Source organism: Sapajus apella, unplaced genomic scaffold, assembly GCF_009761245.1.
Source record: "Sapajus apella isolate SASKATOON/1434 unplaced genomic scaffold, GSC_monkey_1.0 scaffold66, whole genome shotgun sequence".
Classification (NCBI taxonomy): domain Eukaryota; kingdom Metazoa; phylum Chordata; class Mammalia; order Primates; family Cebidae; genus Sapajus; species Sapajus apella.
This window is the reverse complement of record NW_022437006.1, coordinates 8,540,496-8,561,352: the sequence shown is the minus strand read 5'-3', so window position 1 is coordinate 8,561,352 and position 20,857 is coordinate 8,540,496. Positions and strand designations below refer to the sequence as shown.

The following is a 20,857-nucleotide window of genomic DNA, read 5'->3' as shown; positions in this document are numbered from 1 at the left end:
GCTTTTCATCTGTGTGAAAATGCTTTAAGCTGTGACAGTCATGAAATAGGTGAGGCCAGGTGAAATATGGGCAGTTGCCAATGGAGTCAGGCAGGGGACAAAATGATAATCTGAAATGGAAAAGTTAAGAAGTAGTGGATTCTTTGTGAGAGAGATGGTAATTGCTGATGATTATTTGCCCTTCTGTTGTTGAGAGGCAAGTTCTAAGGATACTATGAAAATACCTGGAATGCAAGGGAAGATAACCTAGGCAGAACAATGGAAAGAGCTTCATGGAGTGGGGAAAGTGCAGCTGTGAGAATGAGGTTTGATATTGCATAAAATGCTGCAGGGATCTCATGACATTTCGTCTCCCACTAAGAAGGGATTTTTCTGTAATCACCAGTTGAACACTGGGAATGATATCCCCATTAAAGCATCATAGGCACTTTTAGAATTCCCACTGCTACTGTTTTTGTTTGGTAAATTGAGTCACATTCTTACTCTTAAAAATATAAATGTTTCATAAAGCCTAATGGTATTTACAGAGAAATAAAAGTTGAAATTCTAGCCAAGGTCACACGATTTTTTAAATCAAACATGATAATATTTTCCTGTGAAATCCCAGATCATTAACATTGCTTTAGTCAACATTTAATCACAAATGCAAGCCAGTAAGATTAAAATTAATTTACAGTTGAATACTTTACGTCAGGAGACAACTGGCCTGGTTGCAGTTATTTGAACCTGCACATATTCTAAGAACATTGCATGCTGTTTTGTCTTGTCTATAGATATTGATGAGTGTGGGACCGGGAGGCACAGCTGTGCCAATGATACCATTTGCTTCAATTTGGATGGCGGATATGATTGTCGATGTCCTCATGGAAAGAATTGCACAGGGGACTGCATCCACGATGGGAAAATTAAGCACAATGGTCAGATTTGGGTGTTGGAAAATGACAGGTGCTCTGTGTGCTCATGTCAGGTTGGTATAAATAAAAAACTTTAATCAGTTTTATTCAGTTGTAATTTGTATAACTTTTAAGTGTGTATATGGTTTGATGAGTTTTGACAATGTATACGTCCACTTAACTACCATCACAAGTAATATGAAAGAACATTTTAATTGACCCAAATGTTGCCTGTGTTCTTTGCTAATTAGTCCCACACCCCTAGATCCAGGCAAAAACTGCATCCAGTCCCTATTGATTTGTATTTTCTAGAGCCTCATATAAATGGAATCATACAGTATATACTATATTTTGTCTGGCTTCTTTCTCTCAACATTATGTGTTTGAGATTCATTCATATTGTTACATATATCTGTAACCCATTTCTTTTTAATGCTGAATAATATTTTATTATATGGATACACCACAATGTGTATATCTATTCACATGCTGATAAAGTTTTATTACTAGCCATGCTAATTTTTTCCTAGTCACAATTTAATGTTTGAATGAATGCATAAATGAGGTCAGAATGAATATGCTGTGTTCCAAGGGTGAAAAACATTTATTTGATCTATATTTCAGTTTTAGATATGTATTCTCTTATATGTACCTAGTTAATAATAAAAGCTTAATTTATTTTCAAATGAATAATATATACCAAGAACTCGACCATCATAAAAGAAATTGATAACACTTTATACAAAAACATAGGTTTTAAATACTCCAGAAATTTAGTAATAAATATATAATTTATTAACTATGAAATATTAAAACACATGCCCTCAAACAAAACAAAATTTAGTTAGTATGCAAGTTATCATACTAATATACAAATATATACTTATATATAAATGAAGACATTTCTATATACAGTGCTTATCATTTTATGCTGGTCATTTCTGAAAATATTTTCTGGTCATATGAAGAGTAGTATGTGAAAAGGAAATTGAAAATCCTCCAGCTTACATAATTTCTTCGTGTTAGCTACAAAATGAAATTTTAAAGAAAATTTATTATGTTGAATAAACAGTGTGAATTATTTCAACTTCTATATCATTATCTGAAATACATATATATGTTATTGTTTTGAGCAATGGAGGTTTTTGGTAACTACTTTTTTTCTTTTTCATGCAGAATGGATTTGTTATGTGTCGACGGATGGTCTGTGACTGTGAGAATCCCACAGTTGATCTTTTTTGCTGCCCTGAATGTGATCCAAGGCTTAGTAGTCAGTGCCTCCATCAAAATGGGGAAACCTTGTACAACAGTGGTGACACCTGGGTCCAGAATTGTCAACAGTGCCGCTGCTTGGTAAATTTAGCTGCATGAAGTGGAAAGGAAATTTAGGCCCAGAATCTAAATAGGGAAGCGACCTTGCCTTTCCCATCTGCCAATATCTAGCACCAGCCCACAGTTATGAAAAGTGAGCCTGGTTAGGATGATGAGGTGTTAGTTACACATCACAACCCAAGAAGGAATATTCTGAGGTAGATGTGGTACAAGGTGTTGAATGGTCTTTCACTAACAGTAATGTCTCTTTCAGGAGTATCTCTATAGCTCAAAAGAAGAAAAAACTCTCCTAGCTTCCCCATTCCTATCCAGTTTAGGCTAACTTAAAGACAATTATTTATAGAACAATGACATTCTTGAAAAAAAAAATTACTTTTCCAAGTAGAACTTTTGTTAACCTATTTCTGTCAGTTATGCTTAGACTTAAAAAACAAAGCAACCCCCCTCCAACCAAGACCATTTATTTCCATCTAACAATTGTTATTTGCAATGCTTCTGGTGGGCACCTTGTTTTGCACATAATATGGATATGCAATAAATATATATTAGAATTGAATTTCTCTATATATTTATGAAACTTTTACTAGAAACAATAAGTAAGAAGAAAGTAGTGATTTGATAAAGTCTTTTATCAGTTGAACGAATTTCTTGCCTCTTTCTAATGATGTAAATGAAAAGGAAAATTGGTCTATGCATCTTTGTAGCAGAAACTTTCACAGAAGATGCTACTTTTAAAGTTATGGCCAGTTTCTTTCTATTTGTGTGAGGTTATTTTTAAGGCAAAGCTTTTTTGTTCCTTCCTTTTTGTACTTTCAACCCAAAAATCAATGGAAAGAGCAAGGTCAGTTTCTGTGCCTGAAGGCTGCTTTCATCTCCCAAACCATGAGATTCAGAATTATGAAGAAAATGGAAACAGGTGGGAACTACATTTTAAAAAGATCCAGTTCACACAGTTTTCCTGTGTGGAATTAAAAAGGGGTGAAATCAATTCCTAGGGTGTTTTTTTCAAAGTCTCTACACTGAAATGTATAAATGAACAAAGAAAAACCATCATATTCCCTTCACATTTATTTATTTTCCTGTAAAAGTTTTATTCATAAAGGAATAAAAAACAGATTAGAAAAAAATATCAAAAGAATAAAAAAGCCATCACATGAGCAAAAAGTTAAATAACAACCTCCTTCGTGTTAGATTAACTCTCCTTTGTCATGGGAAAGATAGGGGCATGCATATTTTATTGTTTTAAGATAAGTGATTTTTGCTTTTGTTTTATTGGTGTTATTTAAACCTTGAAGATTGTTTCAAAATCAAGCTGCAATACATACCTCCTAATTCTAATAGGGCTTTTATATCAATAGATTCCCTGAAAGATACATGGGCTTTGTAGATCTAAGTTTAAGTATCAATCAAATAAATTGAGTATCCAGTAAACACTGTGCTCATCTGCTTTTTCCTGGCCTCCCTCCATTTCCTCGTCCCTCTCCCTCTGCCCTTGCACATCTGTTTTCCTTACAGCAAGGGGAAGTTGATTGTTGGCCCCTGCCTTGCCCAGATGTGGAGTGTGAATTCAGCATTCTCCCAGAGAATGAGTGCTGCCCACGCTGTGTCACAGACCCTTGCCAGGCTGACACCATCCGCAATGACATCACCAAGACTTGCCTGGATGAGATGAATGTGGTTCGCTTCACTGGGTCCTCTTGGATCAAACATGGCACTGAGTGTACTCTGTGCCAGTGCAAGGTAAACTCCATTGAATTTAAATAGTGAGCACTTTGCCAGCTGCACCCAGGGCTCATAGATATTAATGTGCACAACCTGGACAATGGGACGGTTTTTTTCTTTTTCTGTTTAGTTTTCAAACATAGATAGGGGGAATGCCATTCAGCCCTATTAGTTCCAAGGCTGTCATGTGCCACCCTCTGATGTATATTCAAGGAGAGTGCATGGACCGAAACCAGAATAATCTGCTATTTATATCACCAGAATAGAAACAAGCTACTTAAATTGTCCTAAGTGTCTAACTATACACATCTTTTAAAAAAGCTAAAACAACAATCCACATGTTTCTTCTTTCATGATAGTAGACAATACTGTTTTATTGATTTTTATCTGGTTCTTTTATGAGATCCGTAAGATACATAAGCGAAGTAGACTTATTACGTTTTCCAAAGTGGAAATTAGTGTGGCAAAGATGGGCATATTTCTTGGCTTGTTGTGGTCAGTTACATTGTGTTGGAAAAATTTAAGATCTGTTTTTTTTTTTTTTTTTTTGCCATGTTTTGTTCATACAGTTGGAGAAAAACCATTACAAAGCCCTTTCTCCTTATTCTCCTAGGAAAATAGAGCCCTGTGCCTTTTGCTTCAGTAAGAGCACAAATACAATGAATGTAAGCAGAGCGTGTAGAGTTTGTAGATTAGTGACAATTTTGGAAGAATTCTAATTTGATTATTATTTCTAAAAAAATTTAATTTTGTGGCCATTATGCTTCATAGTCATAATTTTGGAATCAACACAAAATTAAATGAGTAACCTGAAGGCTTAACAATAACAACTAAATAGCAGACGTGTCAGATTTTTCTTAGCATAACATAGCCAGATATCTATAACTGCTCTGTTTTTTTAAGTGAGTATTTCCATTTTGTAATTTTTTTTCCTACAGAACAATTTAATTCAGATTCACTTACTACAAAGTCTAACCAGAGTGGTTTGAAGTAACAGGACAAAGAAATATAAAATGCTTTAAGCTTTGAGATACCATTTTTCTCTATTTCAAGCTCAAATTTCTAGTTCTTTCAATCAATGCAATTTGTCAATCAAGCAAAGCTTTTTGAGTGAACATTTACTGCTGTTTTATGAAATGCATTAGCAAATTTAAAAGTTACTATTACTAAAAGTTACTAATAATGTATATGCAATGTTCCTTTAATATACATTTTACATGTGTATACTTAATAGTGCATATCTCAAAACTTAGCACTAACGACTAACAGGAAAATACTTTCTGACATTTAATTACCAAATAGAGTTGAATCCTTTTACATACCCTTAATCATTCTGTGAGATTATTGTTCTGAGCTATAGTGACAAAAATACATATTGAGTGATGGACAAAAATGAAACATAGCAAAGACAGGTATTTCTAGTAAGAAAAATGCATATAGTAATAGGCAGGAAAACAACTCAAACTGTTTTCTGGGGTAAAGAGTTTGAATGAGCTTGTCATTCGCTGCCTTATAAACAGCTACTATACTTTCTAAGCTCTTGGTAGGAATATATTCTAGAAAGTGTATTATGATATTAAAGTCAGTTCTTCCTGTCAAATAAGTGCTGATTCTTAGAAGTTATTATTAGATACCAATTCCTTTATCTCTTATTATTAAATATGTCATAAAAATATGCTCAGTTTTGTAAGATTTATCTCAAATACTCATTTTTATCACATTTATTTTGTGTTATTTCAAAAATAAAGTTTAGGCAAAACAGGTTTCAGGTATTTCATTAGAGGTAAGCATTCTTTACAATTTAGTGAAAGCACTGTTTTATTTATTACCTCTCCATTCTACTCCCCTCCGAGTTATTTGTTTTTAATTGATAAATACACACTGTGTGGGGCATTGTGCAGGTACCAGGGATGTAATGGTAAGCAAATCCAGACACAGTCATCCCTGGAAATTATTCTCTTTCAGCTTATTATCTGTTGCTCTGTTGTTCAATATGCTAGTCAGTAGCCACATGTGGCTATTTAAATTTTAATTAATTAAAATTAAATAATGTGAAAAATGTAATTTCTTAGTTATACTGGCCACATTTCAATTGCACAGTAGCCACATGTGGCTACTGGCTGTCACATTACATAGCACACTGTGTTAGGCCATTCTTGCATTGCTATAAAGAAATACTTGAGACTAGGTAACTTACAAAGAAAAGGGGTTTAATTGGCTCACAATTCTGTAGACTGTATAGGAAACACTGCCATTGTGTGTTTTGGGGGAGGCTTCAGGAAGCTTTTTGGAAGGCAAAGCAAGAGCAGGCACTGCACATGGCAGGATTGGGAACAAGAGAGAGAAAGTTGCTGGGGAGGTGCCACACATTTTTATATATGTTTATATATATATATATATATATATATATATATATTTTTTAATTGTACTTTAGGTTCTGGGGTACATGCGCAGATCATGCAGGATTGTTGCATAGGTACATACATGGCAAGGTGGTTTGCGGCCTTCATCCCCCCATCACCTGTATCTGGTATATCTCCCCACGTTATCCCTCCCCACCCTCACCACCCCCTGCTGTCCCTCCCCTAGCCCCCACAACTGACCACAGTGTTTGATGCTCCCCTCCCTGTGTCCATGTGTTCTAATTGTTCAACACCTGCCTATGAGTGAGAACATGCGGTGTTTAGTTTTCTGTTCTTGTGTCAGTTTGCTGAGAATGATGGTTTCCAGATTCACCCATGTCCCTATGAAGGACACGAAATCATCATTTTTTATGACTACGCAGTATTCTATGGTGTATATGTGCCACATTTTCTTTATCCAGTCTAACATTGATGGACATTTGGGTTGGTTCCAGGTCTTTGCTATTGTAAATAGTGCTGCAATGAACATACGTGTGCATGTGTCTTTATAATAGAATGATTTATAATACTTTGGATATATACCCAGTAATGGGATTGCTGGGTCAAATGGAATTTCTATTTCTAGGTCCTTGAGGAATCACCACACTGTCTTCCACAATGGTCGAACTAGTTTATACTCCCACCAACAGTGTAAAAGGGTTTCTGTTTCTCCACATCCTCTCCAGCATCTGTTGTCTCCAGATTTTGTAATGATTGCCATTCTAACTGGCATGGGATGGTATCTCAATGTGGTTTTGATTTGCATTTCTCTAATGACCAGTGATGATGAGCATTTTCATGTTTGTTGGTCTCATAGATGTCTTCTTTTGTAAAGCGTCTGTTCATATCCTTTGCCTACTTTTGAATGGGCTTGTTTTTTTCTTGTAAATCTGTTTTAGTTCTTTGTGGATTCTGGATTTAGCCCTTTGTCAGATGGGAAGATTGCAAAAATTTTTTCCTATTCTATTGGTTGCCAGTTCACTCTAACAATTGTTTACTTTGCTGTACAGAAGCTCTGGAGTTTAATTAGATCCCATTTGTCTATTTTGGCTTTTGTTGCCATTGCTTTTGGTGTTTTAGGGATGAAGTCTTTGCCTATGCCTATGTCCTGAATGGTTTTGCCTAGGTTCTCTTCTAGGGTTTTTATGGTGTTAGGTCTTATATCTTTAATCCATCTGGAGTTAATTTTAGTGTAAAGTGTCAGGAAGGGGTCCAGTTTCTGCTTTCTGCACACTGCTAGCCAGTTTTCCCCACACCATTTATTGAACAGGGAATCCTTTCCCCATTGCATATTTTTCTCAGGTTTGTCAGAGATCAGATGATTGTAGATGTGTGGTGGTGTTTCTGAGGCCTCTGTTCTGTTCCATTGGTCTGTGTCTCTGTTTTGGTACCAGTACCATGCTGTTTTGATTACTGTGGCCTTGTAGTATAGTTTGAAGTCAGGTAGTGTGATGCCTCCAGCTTTGTTCTTTTTGCTGAGGATTGTTTTGTCTATGTGGGCTCTCTTTTGGTTCCATATGAAGTTTGAAGTGTTTTTTTCCAGTTCTGTGAAGAGGGTCATAGGTAGCTTGATGGGGATAGCATTGAATCTGTAAATTACTTTGGGTAGTATGGCCATTTTCACATTATTGATTCTTCCCAACTGTGAGCATGTGTTTTTCCATCTGTTTGTGTCCTCTCTTATTTCATTGAACAGTGGTTTGTAGTGCTCCTTGAAGAGGTCCTTTACATCCTTTGTTAGTTGTATTCCTAGGTATTTTATTCTGTTTGTAGCAATTGTGAATGGGAGTTCACTTTTGATTTGGCTCTCTGTTTGTCTGTTATTGGTGTATAGAAATGCTTGTGATTTCTGCACATTGATTTTGTATCCTGAGACTTTGCTGAAGTTGCTTATCAGTTTAAGGAGATTTTGGGCTGAGACGATGGGGTCTTCTAAATATACAGTTGTGTCATCTGCAAATAGAGACAATTTGGCTTCCTCTTTTCCTAATTGAATACCTTTTATATCTTTTTCTTGCCTGATTACTCTGGCTAGAACTTCCAATACTATATTGAATAGGAGTGGTGTGAGAGAGCATCCTTGTCTAGTGCCTGATTTCAAAGGGAATGCTTCCAGTTTTTTCCTGTTCAGCATGATTTGTGGGTTTGTCGTAAATAGCTTTTATTATTTTGTGGTATGTTCCATTGACACCTAGTTTATTGAGGGTTTTTAGCATAAACGGCTGTTGAATTTTGTCAAAGGCCTTTTAAATGACCACATCTCAGGAGAACTCACTCACTATGGTGAGAACAGCACTTAGGGGATTGTGCTGAGTCATTCAAGAGAAATCTGCCCTTTTGATCTATACCCCTCCCACCAGACCCCACCTCTAGGATTAGGGATTACAATTCAAGGAGAGATTTGGGTGCAGACAAATATCCAAACTATATCACACACACAGAAAACATTCTTGTCATCACAAAACGTTTTCTTGGATAGACCTAGTCTAGTGGTCAAGAATGTAGTCTCTGGAATCAGGCTGTCAGGATTCAAAGCCTGTCAACCTCACTAACTATTTGACTTCAGGGGACATTTGTTAATCTGTCTGTAGCTCAATTTGCTCTCCTTAAAAATGGAAAAAATAATAGTACCTACTTGGGAATTGTGATAATGTCTATTTGAGAGGTTTACTATAAGAATTAAGTGACATGATCCACTCAAAAAGTTTCATACCGTGCTCAACACATTATAGTAGGCACTCAGTAAATGTTGAGGAGTAACTCCTCAGTAAATGAGATCTAAGAATTATGAGTTAGTTGGGTAGAAGAGGATAAGATTTTTTCTTCTCTTTTTAAAAGTGTCTTCAAATTTAATTTGCTTAGGTTAAAGAAAAAAGCTTTCTCCACTCAAAGGTTAAACTCTTGAATCAAAAATGAATTCAGAAGTTCTCCTTTTCTAAATATTCTAGAGAAGCACCCTTTGCTTAGAACACTTTGAGCTTCAAACAACAAAGAGGGATGTATCCAATTGAGAAATAAGGAGGAAGAAGGGATTAGGGAGTTCTTTCCTTTAATAGACAATCACTGAGCAGGAAACTGAAAATCAGAAACCAGGGAGCTGCTTTAACTCCTAGAGGGACTCTAGATATAATGCTACAATTATTGAGATATGGAAAAAAATCAGAGTTTTATAAAATGATCAAGTACCTCACTTCTTAAATCTTGCCCTTATCTACCAAAATCTACAAACTTGAAGTTGTGTACCAGTGGACCTCTGTTCTAACATTAGAATAGATAAGTAAATCTATGAAAAAAATACTTAGAAATGAACAATATTATAATAAAGCTTTTAATATATGATCAGAAAGACTGCAAATCAATGGAGGAAAAAAATGTTAATTCACAAATAATGGAATGACTGGATAACAATTTGAGGGAAATAACATACAGTTATTATGTTACATATCAAAACAAATTTCACATGGAAAAAGTTTTAAATATTAAAATGAATCAAAATGAAGGAAATATAATTAAATATCAAAATTCTAGAGGGGAGATAACTTTTTACATTTATCAGTGATAAAATATACCTCAAAGAAAAGACTAGTTCTTAAAGAAAATGTTCATTCTGCTGCAGCTAACTAGTCTCCATCTTCTAAACCAAATACTATTCTATGCCATGGAAATGCTATGCAATAACTCTCCCAAGTAGCACCTTATACCACTTAAAAACCTTTAAAATCTCGAATCTGAAGGTGACACAGTCAAGAAATGTAAACACTTAGGAAAACAAAAATGTGATTACCTGATGGAGTCATCTATGTTCATGGAACAGGCCATTTGTCACTAAAACTTGTGCTGGTTAGGATTTGCTGTATTTTACCTGCTATGCTGAAATCTTCTGGTATTATCTATCAATATAAGATTTACCATAAATGAACAACACACCTTTAAAAAAAAAAGAAAAGAAAAGATTAGTACTTCTATAGATACATAAAATTAGCAAAAAAAAAAAAAAGAAAAGTCACAACTACAGACTAGAAAAATAGCTTTAGCAGGTTTGGTTTCTTTGTCAGAGTAAAAACATAAACATTAATAAGAAAAGCACTTACTGCTGGGTGTAGTGGCTCATACCTATAATCCCAACTGCTCAGAAGGCCCACTTGAGCCTAGGCGTTCAAGGCTGCAGTCAGCCATGAGCATGCCACTGCCCTCCGGCTTGGGTGACAAAGTAAGACCTTGCCTCTAAAACTTTTTGAAAAAGCAATTAATTCCCCATAAATAAAACTACAAAAGGTAAATAAACAATTCACTAAAAAAGTACACCTACTAAAATAAAAGAGGAAATCATTCAGCCTTTAAATAATTGAACCTTAATTGTAAATTAAAATAATAACTATGTTCACATACTATAATAAAAAAAGTTCTCCCATAATAATTTCCAATGCTGACAGAGATATACTGGAATTATTATTTTTGTGCACTGTTTGTATCATTAAAAAATACACAGTGCAACATATACAATCCCCACCCTCCCATACACACACACACACAAATTATATTTTTCTCTTTAATCCCAGGTCTGAGAATCTAACCTAAAGAAATAATCTAAAGTATAAAACAAGCTATATGCATGCCAATATTCATCTCAACATTGTCATACAGATTTCAGGAAGAATCTAAAATATCCAACAATAGAACAGTTACATAAATTATAGTAACTTTGTATACAATGCAATTATATGATGTGTTATACTCATAATATATTCTAAATATGTATTAGAAGATTATATACTATTATTCAGCTGTTGAAGTAATGGCAATACTTATAAAAATTAAGATAAAAATATATATAATTATATATTCACTTTAACTACAAAAAGGTTGAAAATAAAGGAAACGGACTCTATTAAACTGAAATGTTGATAGTAATAGGATTAAAAAATATAAGTATAGCTGAAAATTAAAAGTTGACTGTTATCTAATCTTGATTTTCAGAAGTTAGCATGAAAAGTGGCAAGGACTTCTTTAACAATAAATATAGCCAAAAATAGCAGGGTCTTAAGGAAAATTATTTTACTGTGTCACTAAATAGACATAATTGCTTTTTATAATTAGTTTTGATAGTAGGTGCTTATTCCTATTCCTACTATTCCTTCCTAGTCCTACTATTATTCCTGATAGACTGAGTTTCAGTGAGTCACTTTTATTTTCATTTTTACCAAGGTAATATTTATTACAGTGAAAGTCATAGTTAAGCATATAGTTTGATAAGTTTGATAAATCAAAATACAGAATATATCCAACATTCTAGACAGTACCTTTGGATCCCCTTTCAGGTAATATCTACTTTGAATAGGCAACCTTCATTTTATTTCTTTGTAATAAATTCATTTTGCCTGTAATCAAATTTTATGTAAATTTAATTACACAGTGTGTACTCATATCTCCTGTTGAATTGACCGTTTTATTTTTGCTTAATGTCCCTCCGTATCTCTCGCAAGACTTCTTGACTTGAAATTAATTTTGTCTGATATTCATTTAGCCACACAGTATGTTGTTTTGTTCATGTACTTCCAGTCTATCAATGGTTTTATATTTAAAGTGTATTTTAATAGCTAATGTACAGTTCTTATTTTTTATCCAGTGTGAAAATATGTATCTTTTATTAAAATGTTTTGTTTATATATATTTAATATAATTTGTGACACTGATGAATTTAGGACTATTTTGTCATTTGTTTTCTATTTGTTCCATCTATATTTTATACACATATTTATCCATTTCTGCCTTCTTTTTTCTTTAATAACATTTTTATTTAAATTGTTCTATTGATTTTAAACTATAACTTTTTATATTATTATTTATTGTCCTAAAGATTATAATATATATATCATTAACTTATTATATTATAATTAGATATAAATTATACTACTCATATAAAGTATAAGAACTTTGCAACATTATAATTTTATCCCCACAGCCTTTGTACTAAAACAATAATATATTTTAAAACTCTATTCACTATAAATCTTACAGTTCCATGTTACTATTTTTGCTTTAATAAGTCTTATGTCTTTTAAAGAAATTAAGAAAAGAAAAATAGTATATTTTATATTTATTCACATATGGTAGTCACCCCCTTTTCCACAAGGGGTATATGTGTTAAGACACCAAGTGAATGCCTGAAACCACAATAGTACTGAACCCTGTTAAACCCTATATATACTATGTTTTTTTCTATACATACCTATGATGAAATTTAATTTATGTTAGGCACAGTATTGACAACCATAATAATAAAATAGAAATAATATACTGTAATAAAAATTATGTGAATGTGATTTCTGTCGGTCTGTCTGTCTCTCTCTCTCTCTCTCTCACTCGCTCGCTTGCTCGCTTGCTCTCTCAAAATGTTTTATCATACATTTTACTTACTTATTTTGGGGCCATGGTTGACCACAGGTAACTGAAACTGTGGAAAGAAAAAACACAGATAAGGGAAGACTACTGTATTTACCATTTCTGATGCTCTTCATTTCTTCTTCCATGTTGGAGTCTCCGTCTGGTTACATTCCCTTCAGCTTGAATAATGCTCCTTAGCACTTTCCTTATTGCAGGTGTGCTAGTACCAAGTTCTTTCAACTCTTATTTATCTGAAAATGTCTTTATATTTGAAGAATATTTTCACTGGATATAGAATTCAAGATTGACAGATTTGTTTCCAGAACTTTAAAGGTGATACTTTTTTCTGGTTTCTATTGTTTCTGATACAGCGATCATTTGTTTCTTTTAATTCCCTCTTATGCAGTATTTATCTCCCCTCCCCCCTTTTTCCTTTCATGTTTCTCTACCTTTGGTTTTTAGTAGTTTAACTATGATACACTTAGGTCTGATTTTTTTTTTTTTGCCTTTATTTTCTTTGGTGTTTGCTAGGCTTTCTGGATATCTAAGTTGATGTCATTTCACCAAACTTGAGAAAAGTTGAGCCATTTTTTTTCCACATATTTTGTCTGCCACATTTTTTCTCTCATCGTTTTCTGAGACTCCACTTAAACATTTGTTTAGATGGTTTAATTATCCTAAATGTCACTGAAGTTCTATTTTTATTACAATATTTTTCTCTTTGTTTTATGGATTGGAAAATTTCTATTGCTTTGTCTTCAAATTTACTGACTTTATCTTCTGCCATCTCTAATCTGCTATTAGGTTCATCCAGTGAATCTTTTCATTTTAGATATTGCATTGTTCAGTTCCAGAATTACCACTTAAATTTTAATAGTTTAATTTCTCTGCCAAATTTTACTATTTGTTCATGCATTATGACCATATCTTTTTAAATTTTTTAGCATATTTATGATAAATACTTTCCAGTCTTTGCTAATTACAACATCTGGATCATTTTTGAGTCATTTTCCATTCACTACTTTTTCTCTTGATTAGGAACCACATTTTCCTGTTTTTCTTCACGTGTCTATTAATTTTTACAATATATTGGATATGATGGATGCTATGTTGTATAGACTGTAAGTTCAATTGGCTTCTTGTGAAGACTGTTTTTGTTCTAGCAGGCTGTAAATTATTGGCCAATAACCTGGCACTTATTAGAGGTTGGCTTTACACCAGTTAGGTGGGTCTGTTTAAAGTTTACCTTTGGTTTTAGAGTGAATCTCTTAATCTGTAGGTTTTGTTTTACTCCTAATCATGGCCCTTTTGGGCCTCAATGGAAAGCTTGAATTGTTTGTTTGGTTTTTTCCTTTTATGTTTAGTTGATACATAGTGGTTAAACATAGTTATAGGTGTACAGAGCGATATTTTGATACCCGTGTACAATACTTAACGATCAGGGTAATTAGGATATTTTCTACCTCAAATATTTATTATTACTTTGTGTTGGGAACATTCAAAATCCTTTCTTCTAGATTTTTGAACATATACAATAAATTACTATTAACTATATTTATCCTACAGTGTTATAGAGCACTAGAACTTATTCCTCCTATATTCTTCCTTATTCCAGCTGTAATTTTGTATCATTTGACTGACCTCTTCCTACCCTCTTTCCCCCATACTCTTCCTATCTTCTGATAACCATAATTCTACTTCTATAATATGCAATTTTTAGCTCCAACATATGAGGGGGAACATGTAGTATATATCTTTCTGTCCCTGGCTTATTTCACATAGTGTCCTCCAGGCTCACCCATGTTACCTGCAAATGACAAGATTTCATTCTTCTTAGGTCTGGATAGTATTCCATCATTGATATATACCACATTTTCTTTGTTCATTCATCTGTTGACAGACATTTAGGTTGATTATATATCTTGGCAATTGTGAATAGTACTGCATGGGGGTTCAGATACATCTTCAATATACTGATTTTCTTTCCTTTGGATAAATACCCAGTAGTGAGATTGCTGGATCATATGTTAGATCTATTTTTAGTTTTTTGAGAAACTTTCATGCTGTTTATAATGGCTGTACTAATTTATATTCCCACCCACAGTGCATAAGGGCTCGCTTTCCTCTGCATCCTCACCGGCATTTGTAGTTTATTGTCTTTTTGATAAAAGCCATTCTAACTGGAGTGAGACGATTGCTCATTGTGGTTTTGATCTGCATTTCCCTGATGATTAGTGATGTTGAACATTTTTTAATATATGTGTTGGCCATTTGTATGACTTCTTTTGAGCAATATCTATTCAAATCCTTTGCCCATTTTTAATTGGATTGTTTGCAGTTTTTTGCTATTGAGTTATTTGAGTTCTTTATACATTCTGGATATGAGTCCCTTGTCAGATGAATAGTTTGCAAATATTTTCTTTCATTCTTCAAGGTGTCTCTTCACTCTGTTGATTGTTTTCTTTGCTGTGCAGAAGCTTTTTAGTTTGATGTAGTTTCATTTATCTATTTTTGTTTTTGCTGCCTGTGCTTTTGTGGTCTTACCCATAAAATATTTGCCTAGACCTGTGTCCTAAAGCATTTGTCTTATGTTTTTTTTCTAGTAGTTTTACAGTTGCAGGTATTAATATTACATGTTAATTTTTAATCCATTTTAGTTGATTTTTTATAGATGGTGAGAGATAGAAGTCTAAGTAAAGCTTAAACTGTTTATCAATCCTTTATATCTTAGAAGGACACAAATTTCACACACTGCTTCAGTCAGCAGCATCTGAAATCTCTCTTTGGATCTTTCAACCTTCCAACTGTGGCTCTCTTGATTTTCTCTTTAGAGTTTCTTCTGCAATTCAAACACAAGCCAAGGATTTGAGAGGAGTTTGTTTACTGATTCATTTCTTCTTTTATAGCTATTTTCCCCTCAACTTCCAGCCACTCTGACAACCCCCAAGCTGTCCTCTGACACTTCAGGATTATAAGAATGTGGCTTTCTGCTTTCCTTCCAGTTATCTCAAGCTGCACAGATTAGGGAGTGCCCTAAGGGGGAATACCAAGTGAAAACAACACTCACACAGTACATTTTCCTTCTTTCAAAGATTGAAACTGCTCTAGTGTCTGCTTGACACTCTCCATTGCTTTCAATTGTTATTTTTGTATTTTGATCAGACTTTATAGTTGTTATCTATAGGAGGGTTAGTCTTATATAAGAAACTATGCTATTAGTAAAACTGGAATCCAAGTGGAATGTTTTATTACTTGTTCATGTATGAACTAGGCTTCCCTAATTAAGAAGCTGCCATTGAAATTGTTTGTAGAATCCTGTTATAGCAGAACATATTTATATGGAATAATCAACATACTTCTGGAAGGTTTTAGAAAACAAAGAGTCTCTCCCTAAGACATACTTACGGGAGTAATACTAGTGGTTTCTTCCCCATAGGGTTCTAATGTTAATTGCACATATTCAGTGACAGAAGGCTCCAGAAATTCCCTAATTATATTTCTGCTCCAAAGCCATATAATTTGAGGAGCTGATATTCCCAGGAACTGGTATACCCATTACTTTTCTGAGCCAATGAATTAGGAAAGATCACGTAACCTGGTTGTGTTCAGAAGGCCTGTGCCTCTGAGCCTGCCCTTAAAGGGGACATTTGCAGACAGGAGAGGAAAAAGTGGCTCCAGCCTGGGGCATCTTAAGATTCTGAGGCACAGCTGAGTTCTCCAAGTCCCATTTGAACAGTTCTGTCTCTAGGAATATGTTAGGTGTTAAAGATATGATGACAAAGCTTTAAAATGACACTAGAGGTCTAAGAAATGGTTGAGTCTGTCACTGCCAGAATAAGAAATCTGCTTAAGAATAACTTAGAAAAGATGAGGATAAGTTAAATTGATAATATTCTTCTTGGATATATACTGGCTTTTTCCCTCATTTGGTGTGCTTCAGCACAGGCTGGAGTATCAAAATCTTTTTGGGTTTCCTCTTATAGAAACAAGGACACTTTGGATTCTTATCATATTAAAGTATAATGCATTTCAATCATCAAAAGCCAATTTTCTGAGAGAAACTGTAGAATGGAGGATGTATTTTAGAGTCAGGCTAGCCTGAGTTTTAATCCCAGCTCTACCATTTATTAGCTGTGTGATTTTGGACATGATATTTAAGCTTTCTGATCTTCAGTTCCTGAATCTAAAACGTGTGACTATTAATAGGAATCCCACTGGGAATGCTGTGAGGTTGAAATTAGATAATGTATTTTAAATGCCTGGCAAAGTGTCTGACACAGAGTACACACTTAAGGAGTGGAGGGATATTATCACCATCATGGTTTTTAAAACGATATTAACATTATCGTATAAGGTAGTTGGTTGAGAAAAGTTAAGAGTGTAGGGAATCAAAAGAATAGGATAGAAGGTTTTTCTTCTTTGTACAACACTATATTGTTTTGAAACTTTAGATGAAAAACTAATTATGCATATCTGGTTCTTCTCTGCCTATTTATCCTATTTCATCTCTACAGTTTTCTTCCCCAACTGAAAATTCTTACCCAAACCTTTTTTTCAGTTTCTTAACTACACAAAAGTCTCCTCATTTCAAAGCCTCTCCTCATGCTGTTTCCTGTGCTTTTGGCCACGTTTTCATGCAGTCTCCAGGTCTCCATTTAAGTATCACCTCACTGAGTGGTCTGCCTGGCCACTGACTAAGTAGCTAATCTTTTATTAATCTCACACCACCACCTAGTTTATTTCCTTTTGTCTTAGTCAGTTCAGGCTGTTGTAAAAGAATACCATAGACTGGTGGCTTAAACAATGGAAATTCATTCCTCATAATTCTGGAGGCTGAGAAATTCATTTCTCACACTCCAAGATCCAGACCCTGGCAGATCTGGTATCTGGCAATGACACACTTTCTGTTTGCAGATGGCCATTTCTCATTGTATCATATGGTAGATAGAGAGAGAGGAAGCATGTGTTCTCATCTTTTTGTCAGGGCACTGATCCCATTCATGAGAGCTCTACCCTCATGAATGGGATCAGTGCCTCACTGATTACCTCTCAAAAACTTTACTTCCTAATACCGTCACACTGGGGGTTAGGATTTCAACAGATGAATTTTAAGAGGATGCAAACATTTAGTTCATAGCATCTTTCTAGCACTTTTCACAATTTTTGATTATATGCCTGCTTGATACTAGTTTTATCCTTTGATAAACTGCAAACCCTGCCCTGTGAGGGTAGTGACCATGTCTGCTTTATTTATTAATATACATGGTGCTGATATAGACTCAGTACATATTTTGCAAGTAAATAAAATAGGATACAAGAGGATGCCAATGGGTAAATAAAGCCAGTTTATGACTTCACACAAATACACTGGGCATAATAATTGGGTCTGCAATAGTAGAGTTATGAAAAGTGATTGGGCCATTGAATTTTTAGGAATGCAGAAATAAACTATACAGTTCTATTTTTAAGTACCAATCAATAAATGTGATCATTTACTAATGGCTTAAAAATTCATACTCTGTTTTTCTTTCTGCTTTTCTTTTTTTTTTTTTTTTCTTTAATCTAGAATGGCCACATCTGTTGCTCAGTGGATCCGCAGTGCCTTCAGGAACTGTGAAGTTAACTGTCTCATGGGAGATTTATGTTAAAAGAATGTTCCTTCATTAAAAAGACCAAAAAAAAAAAAAAAAGTTAAAACTTAAATTGGGCGATTTGTGGGCAGCTAAATGCAGCTTTGTTAATAGTTGAGTGAACTTTCAATTATGAAATTTGTGGAGCTTGACAAAATCACAAATGGAAAATTATTGGGGCAAAATTAGACCCCAAGTCTGCCTCTACTGTGTCTGACATCACTATGTAGAAGAATGGGCGTGGAATACACACCGTGACCTGAACCCTGCATAGAAAGCCTGAGCCCATTGGATCTGTGAAAGCCTCTAGCTTCACTGGTACAGAAAATTTTCCTCTAAATCAGAATCTTCACGAATCAGTTAGGTTCCTCACTGCAAGAAATAAAACGTCAGGCAGTGAATGAATTATATTTTCAGAAGTAAAGCAAAGAAGCTATAACATGTTATGTACAGTACACACTCTGAAAAGAAATCTGAAACAAGTTATTGTAATGATAAAAATAATGCACAGGCATGGTTACTTAATATTTTCTAACAGGAAAAGTCATCCCTATTTCCTTGTTTTACTGCACTTAATATTATTTGGTTGAATTTGTTCAGTATAAGCTCGTTCTTGTGCAAAATTAAATAAATATTTCTCTTACCTTATAACACATGTGAGTCTGAGTATCTTGTTTAATGTGTTCTTCTTTTCTACAGATGGTTCACCATAAAATTCCATTCTAGTTCTGCTCATGAAAAACTCCTGCTATGCTATTTATAAATTGAAAGTTCATTTTCATGAAATGATATGCCTAAGTCAGGGATGTGATGGATGCCTTAGTTCTTCCTCTCTAGATCCTCAGTTTCCCCCTTTCTACCTTGCTCTGCATCCAGGGGGGGCTGATCTATATAGACCCTAATAGTGAGTTCCTTAGTCCTCTTAGTTCTTGTCTGGTTTCAATTCTACTGCAGTAGGGAACACTGCTGGCATATTAGGAAGAGGTGAAGTTTAGATAGTTATTCTGCTGGCTCCCTTCCTCCCTGGTCACTGCCATGATTTCATGTCTCACCATACTGAAGGCTATATCTCTTGAAAGGTACTCCTCTCTGTCCCACCACCCGCTCCAGGTTCTGACAGCTTCTACTGTTTGCATCTTCTGCCTTAGGGATATTAGCAGCTCTGGCTATTCTGTCCTTGGGAGGTAACTGTTCGATTTTCTTTCCTCTATTTCTAGCCACGTCTTTATAAATGGTCTCTTTGTTAAACTCTTTAATTAGCCAGCTTGAGTGTGCCATCTGTTTCCTGCCAGGACTCTAACTGATACACATAAGGAGGGGAGTATGTGAGGGTCGGGAATGTCTTCAAGAATTGGTCCTTCACGTTTTGCTATAAAAAATTTGTAAATCCCAATGTTAGAAGAGATTATGATATTACATGTTAAATTTTTTGATGCACCAGAATCTTAGAAGGGATAAAAGTAAGCAGCCTGAAAACCAATAAAGGAAGCTAATCCAATATTGCCCTGTTAAGTTTTGCACTAGGGTGAAGAGGAAATACACGTATGGTGAAATTAATTTTTACGTGCATAGAGGCATTTTTTAAAAAAATTTAAAATGAACATGAGGTGATCACCACAAGCTACAGAAATGATAAAGTGGCTTTTAACTGTTCACTCGCTATTGCTATGGAAACAAACTAGCATGAGCTGAACTGAAAGGTAATTCATAAATGTCTTCATACTTTGGCATGGTAATATTTATTGAATGTGTAAAATCAAGTATCTGTATTCCCTGAATTTGTCATAAATGATTTTTCTGTAACCTTTTTAAATTTAATTTAATTCAATGGAGCATAAGGTTTATTTTTCATCAGCTATATTACAAAGGTAAGTAGCAATTTAACTTCCAAGAAGATAGCTGTTAATTTCAAGTTTTTTCAACTTATTTTTTTCCTTATATAGGTTTGTGATTTTATATTGAATCCTCCTGAAAAAGTATGTTTTACTTATCTTTATGAGGAGAGTAAGAAAGTAAGTGTGCAGGCAAGTGTGTGTGTGTGTACACCTATATAGATACATATTTACCATTTAGATATCTACGTCCTTCTGGAAGGAGAGGCAAGGATGGAATTTTATATTACAAATCCTTTGGAAATCTTTGTAGGGCTCTAGGCATATTGGTGGCTTGCAGAACCGTGGTTTCTATAAGCCACTGAGTAAAATAAAACTCATAGTTAAGAAGAAAAGAAGGAAAAAACAAGACTGTGACCATTCAATGACTATTAAAGCAATAAATGTGTTCAGGTTGAATTTTTTTCTTCAAGGTTTATTCCATAAATAGTAGATTCCCCAGGAGAATTACTGTCTTATGTGCAGACCCTGGGCAAGCAGTAATCAGTTGTTTCTTAAGAACTTTGTTCCTTGAAAAAGAGAAGGTTAATGCCTTGTCTTTCATTCTGATAATAATTGGCAGAATGCCATGGTTGTGTTATGCCAATATTAAGGGGAAGTGA

The 20,857-nt window shown here is 34.4% G+C and overlaps 1 protein-coding gene across 1 annotated transcript in view; it reads left to right on the top strand.

Annotated features, from left to right (window-relative positions):
- The window catches only part of NELL2 (neural EGFL like 2), a 365,165-nt gene extending 346,154 nt beyond the window's left edge, over nucleotides 1–19,011 (top strand). Inside the window, exons 18-21 of the mRNA XM_032248374.1 lie at nucleotides 774–967; nucleotides 2,070–2,246; nucleotides 3,741–3,965; nucleotides 18,300–19,011. Of these exons, the coding sequence (XP_032104265.1) occupies nucleotides 774–967; nucleotides 2,070–2,246; nucleotides 3,741–3,965; nucleotides 18,300–18,350 (647 nt within the window). The 3' untranslated portion in view covers nucleotides 18,351–19,011. The remainder of the gene's footprint in view (nucleotides 1–773; nucleotides 968–2,069; nucleotides 2,247–3,740; nucleotides 3,966–18,299) is intronic.
- The last annotated feature ends 1,846 nt before the right edge of the window (nucleotides 19,012–20,857 follow it).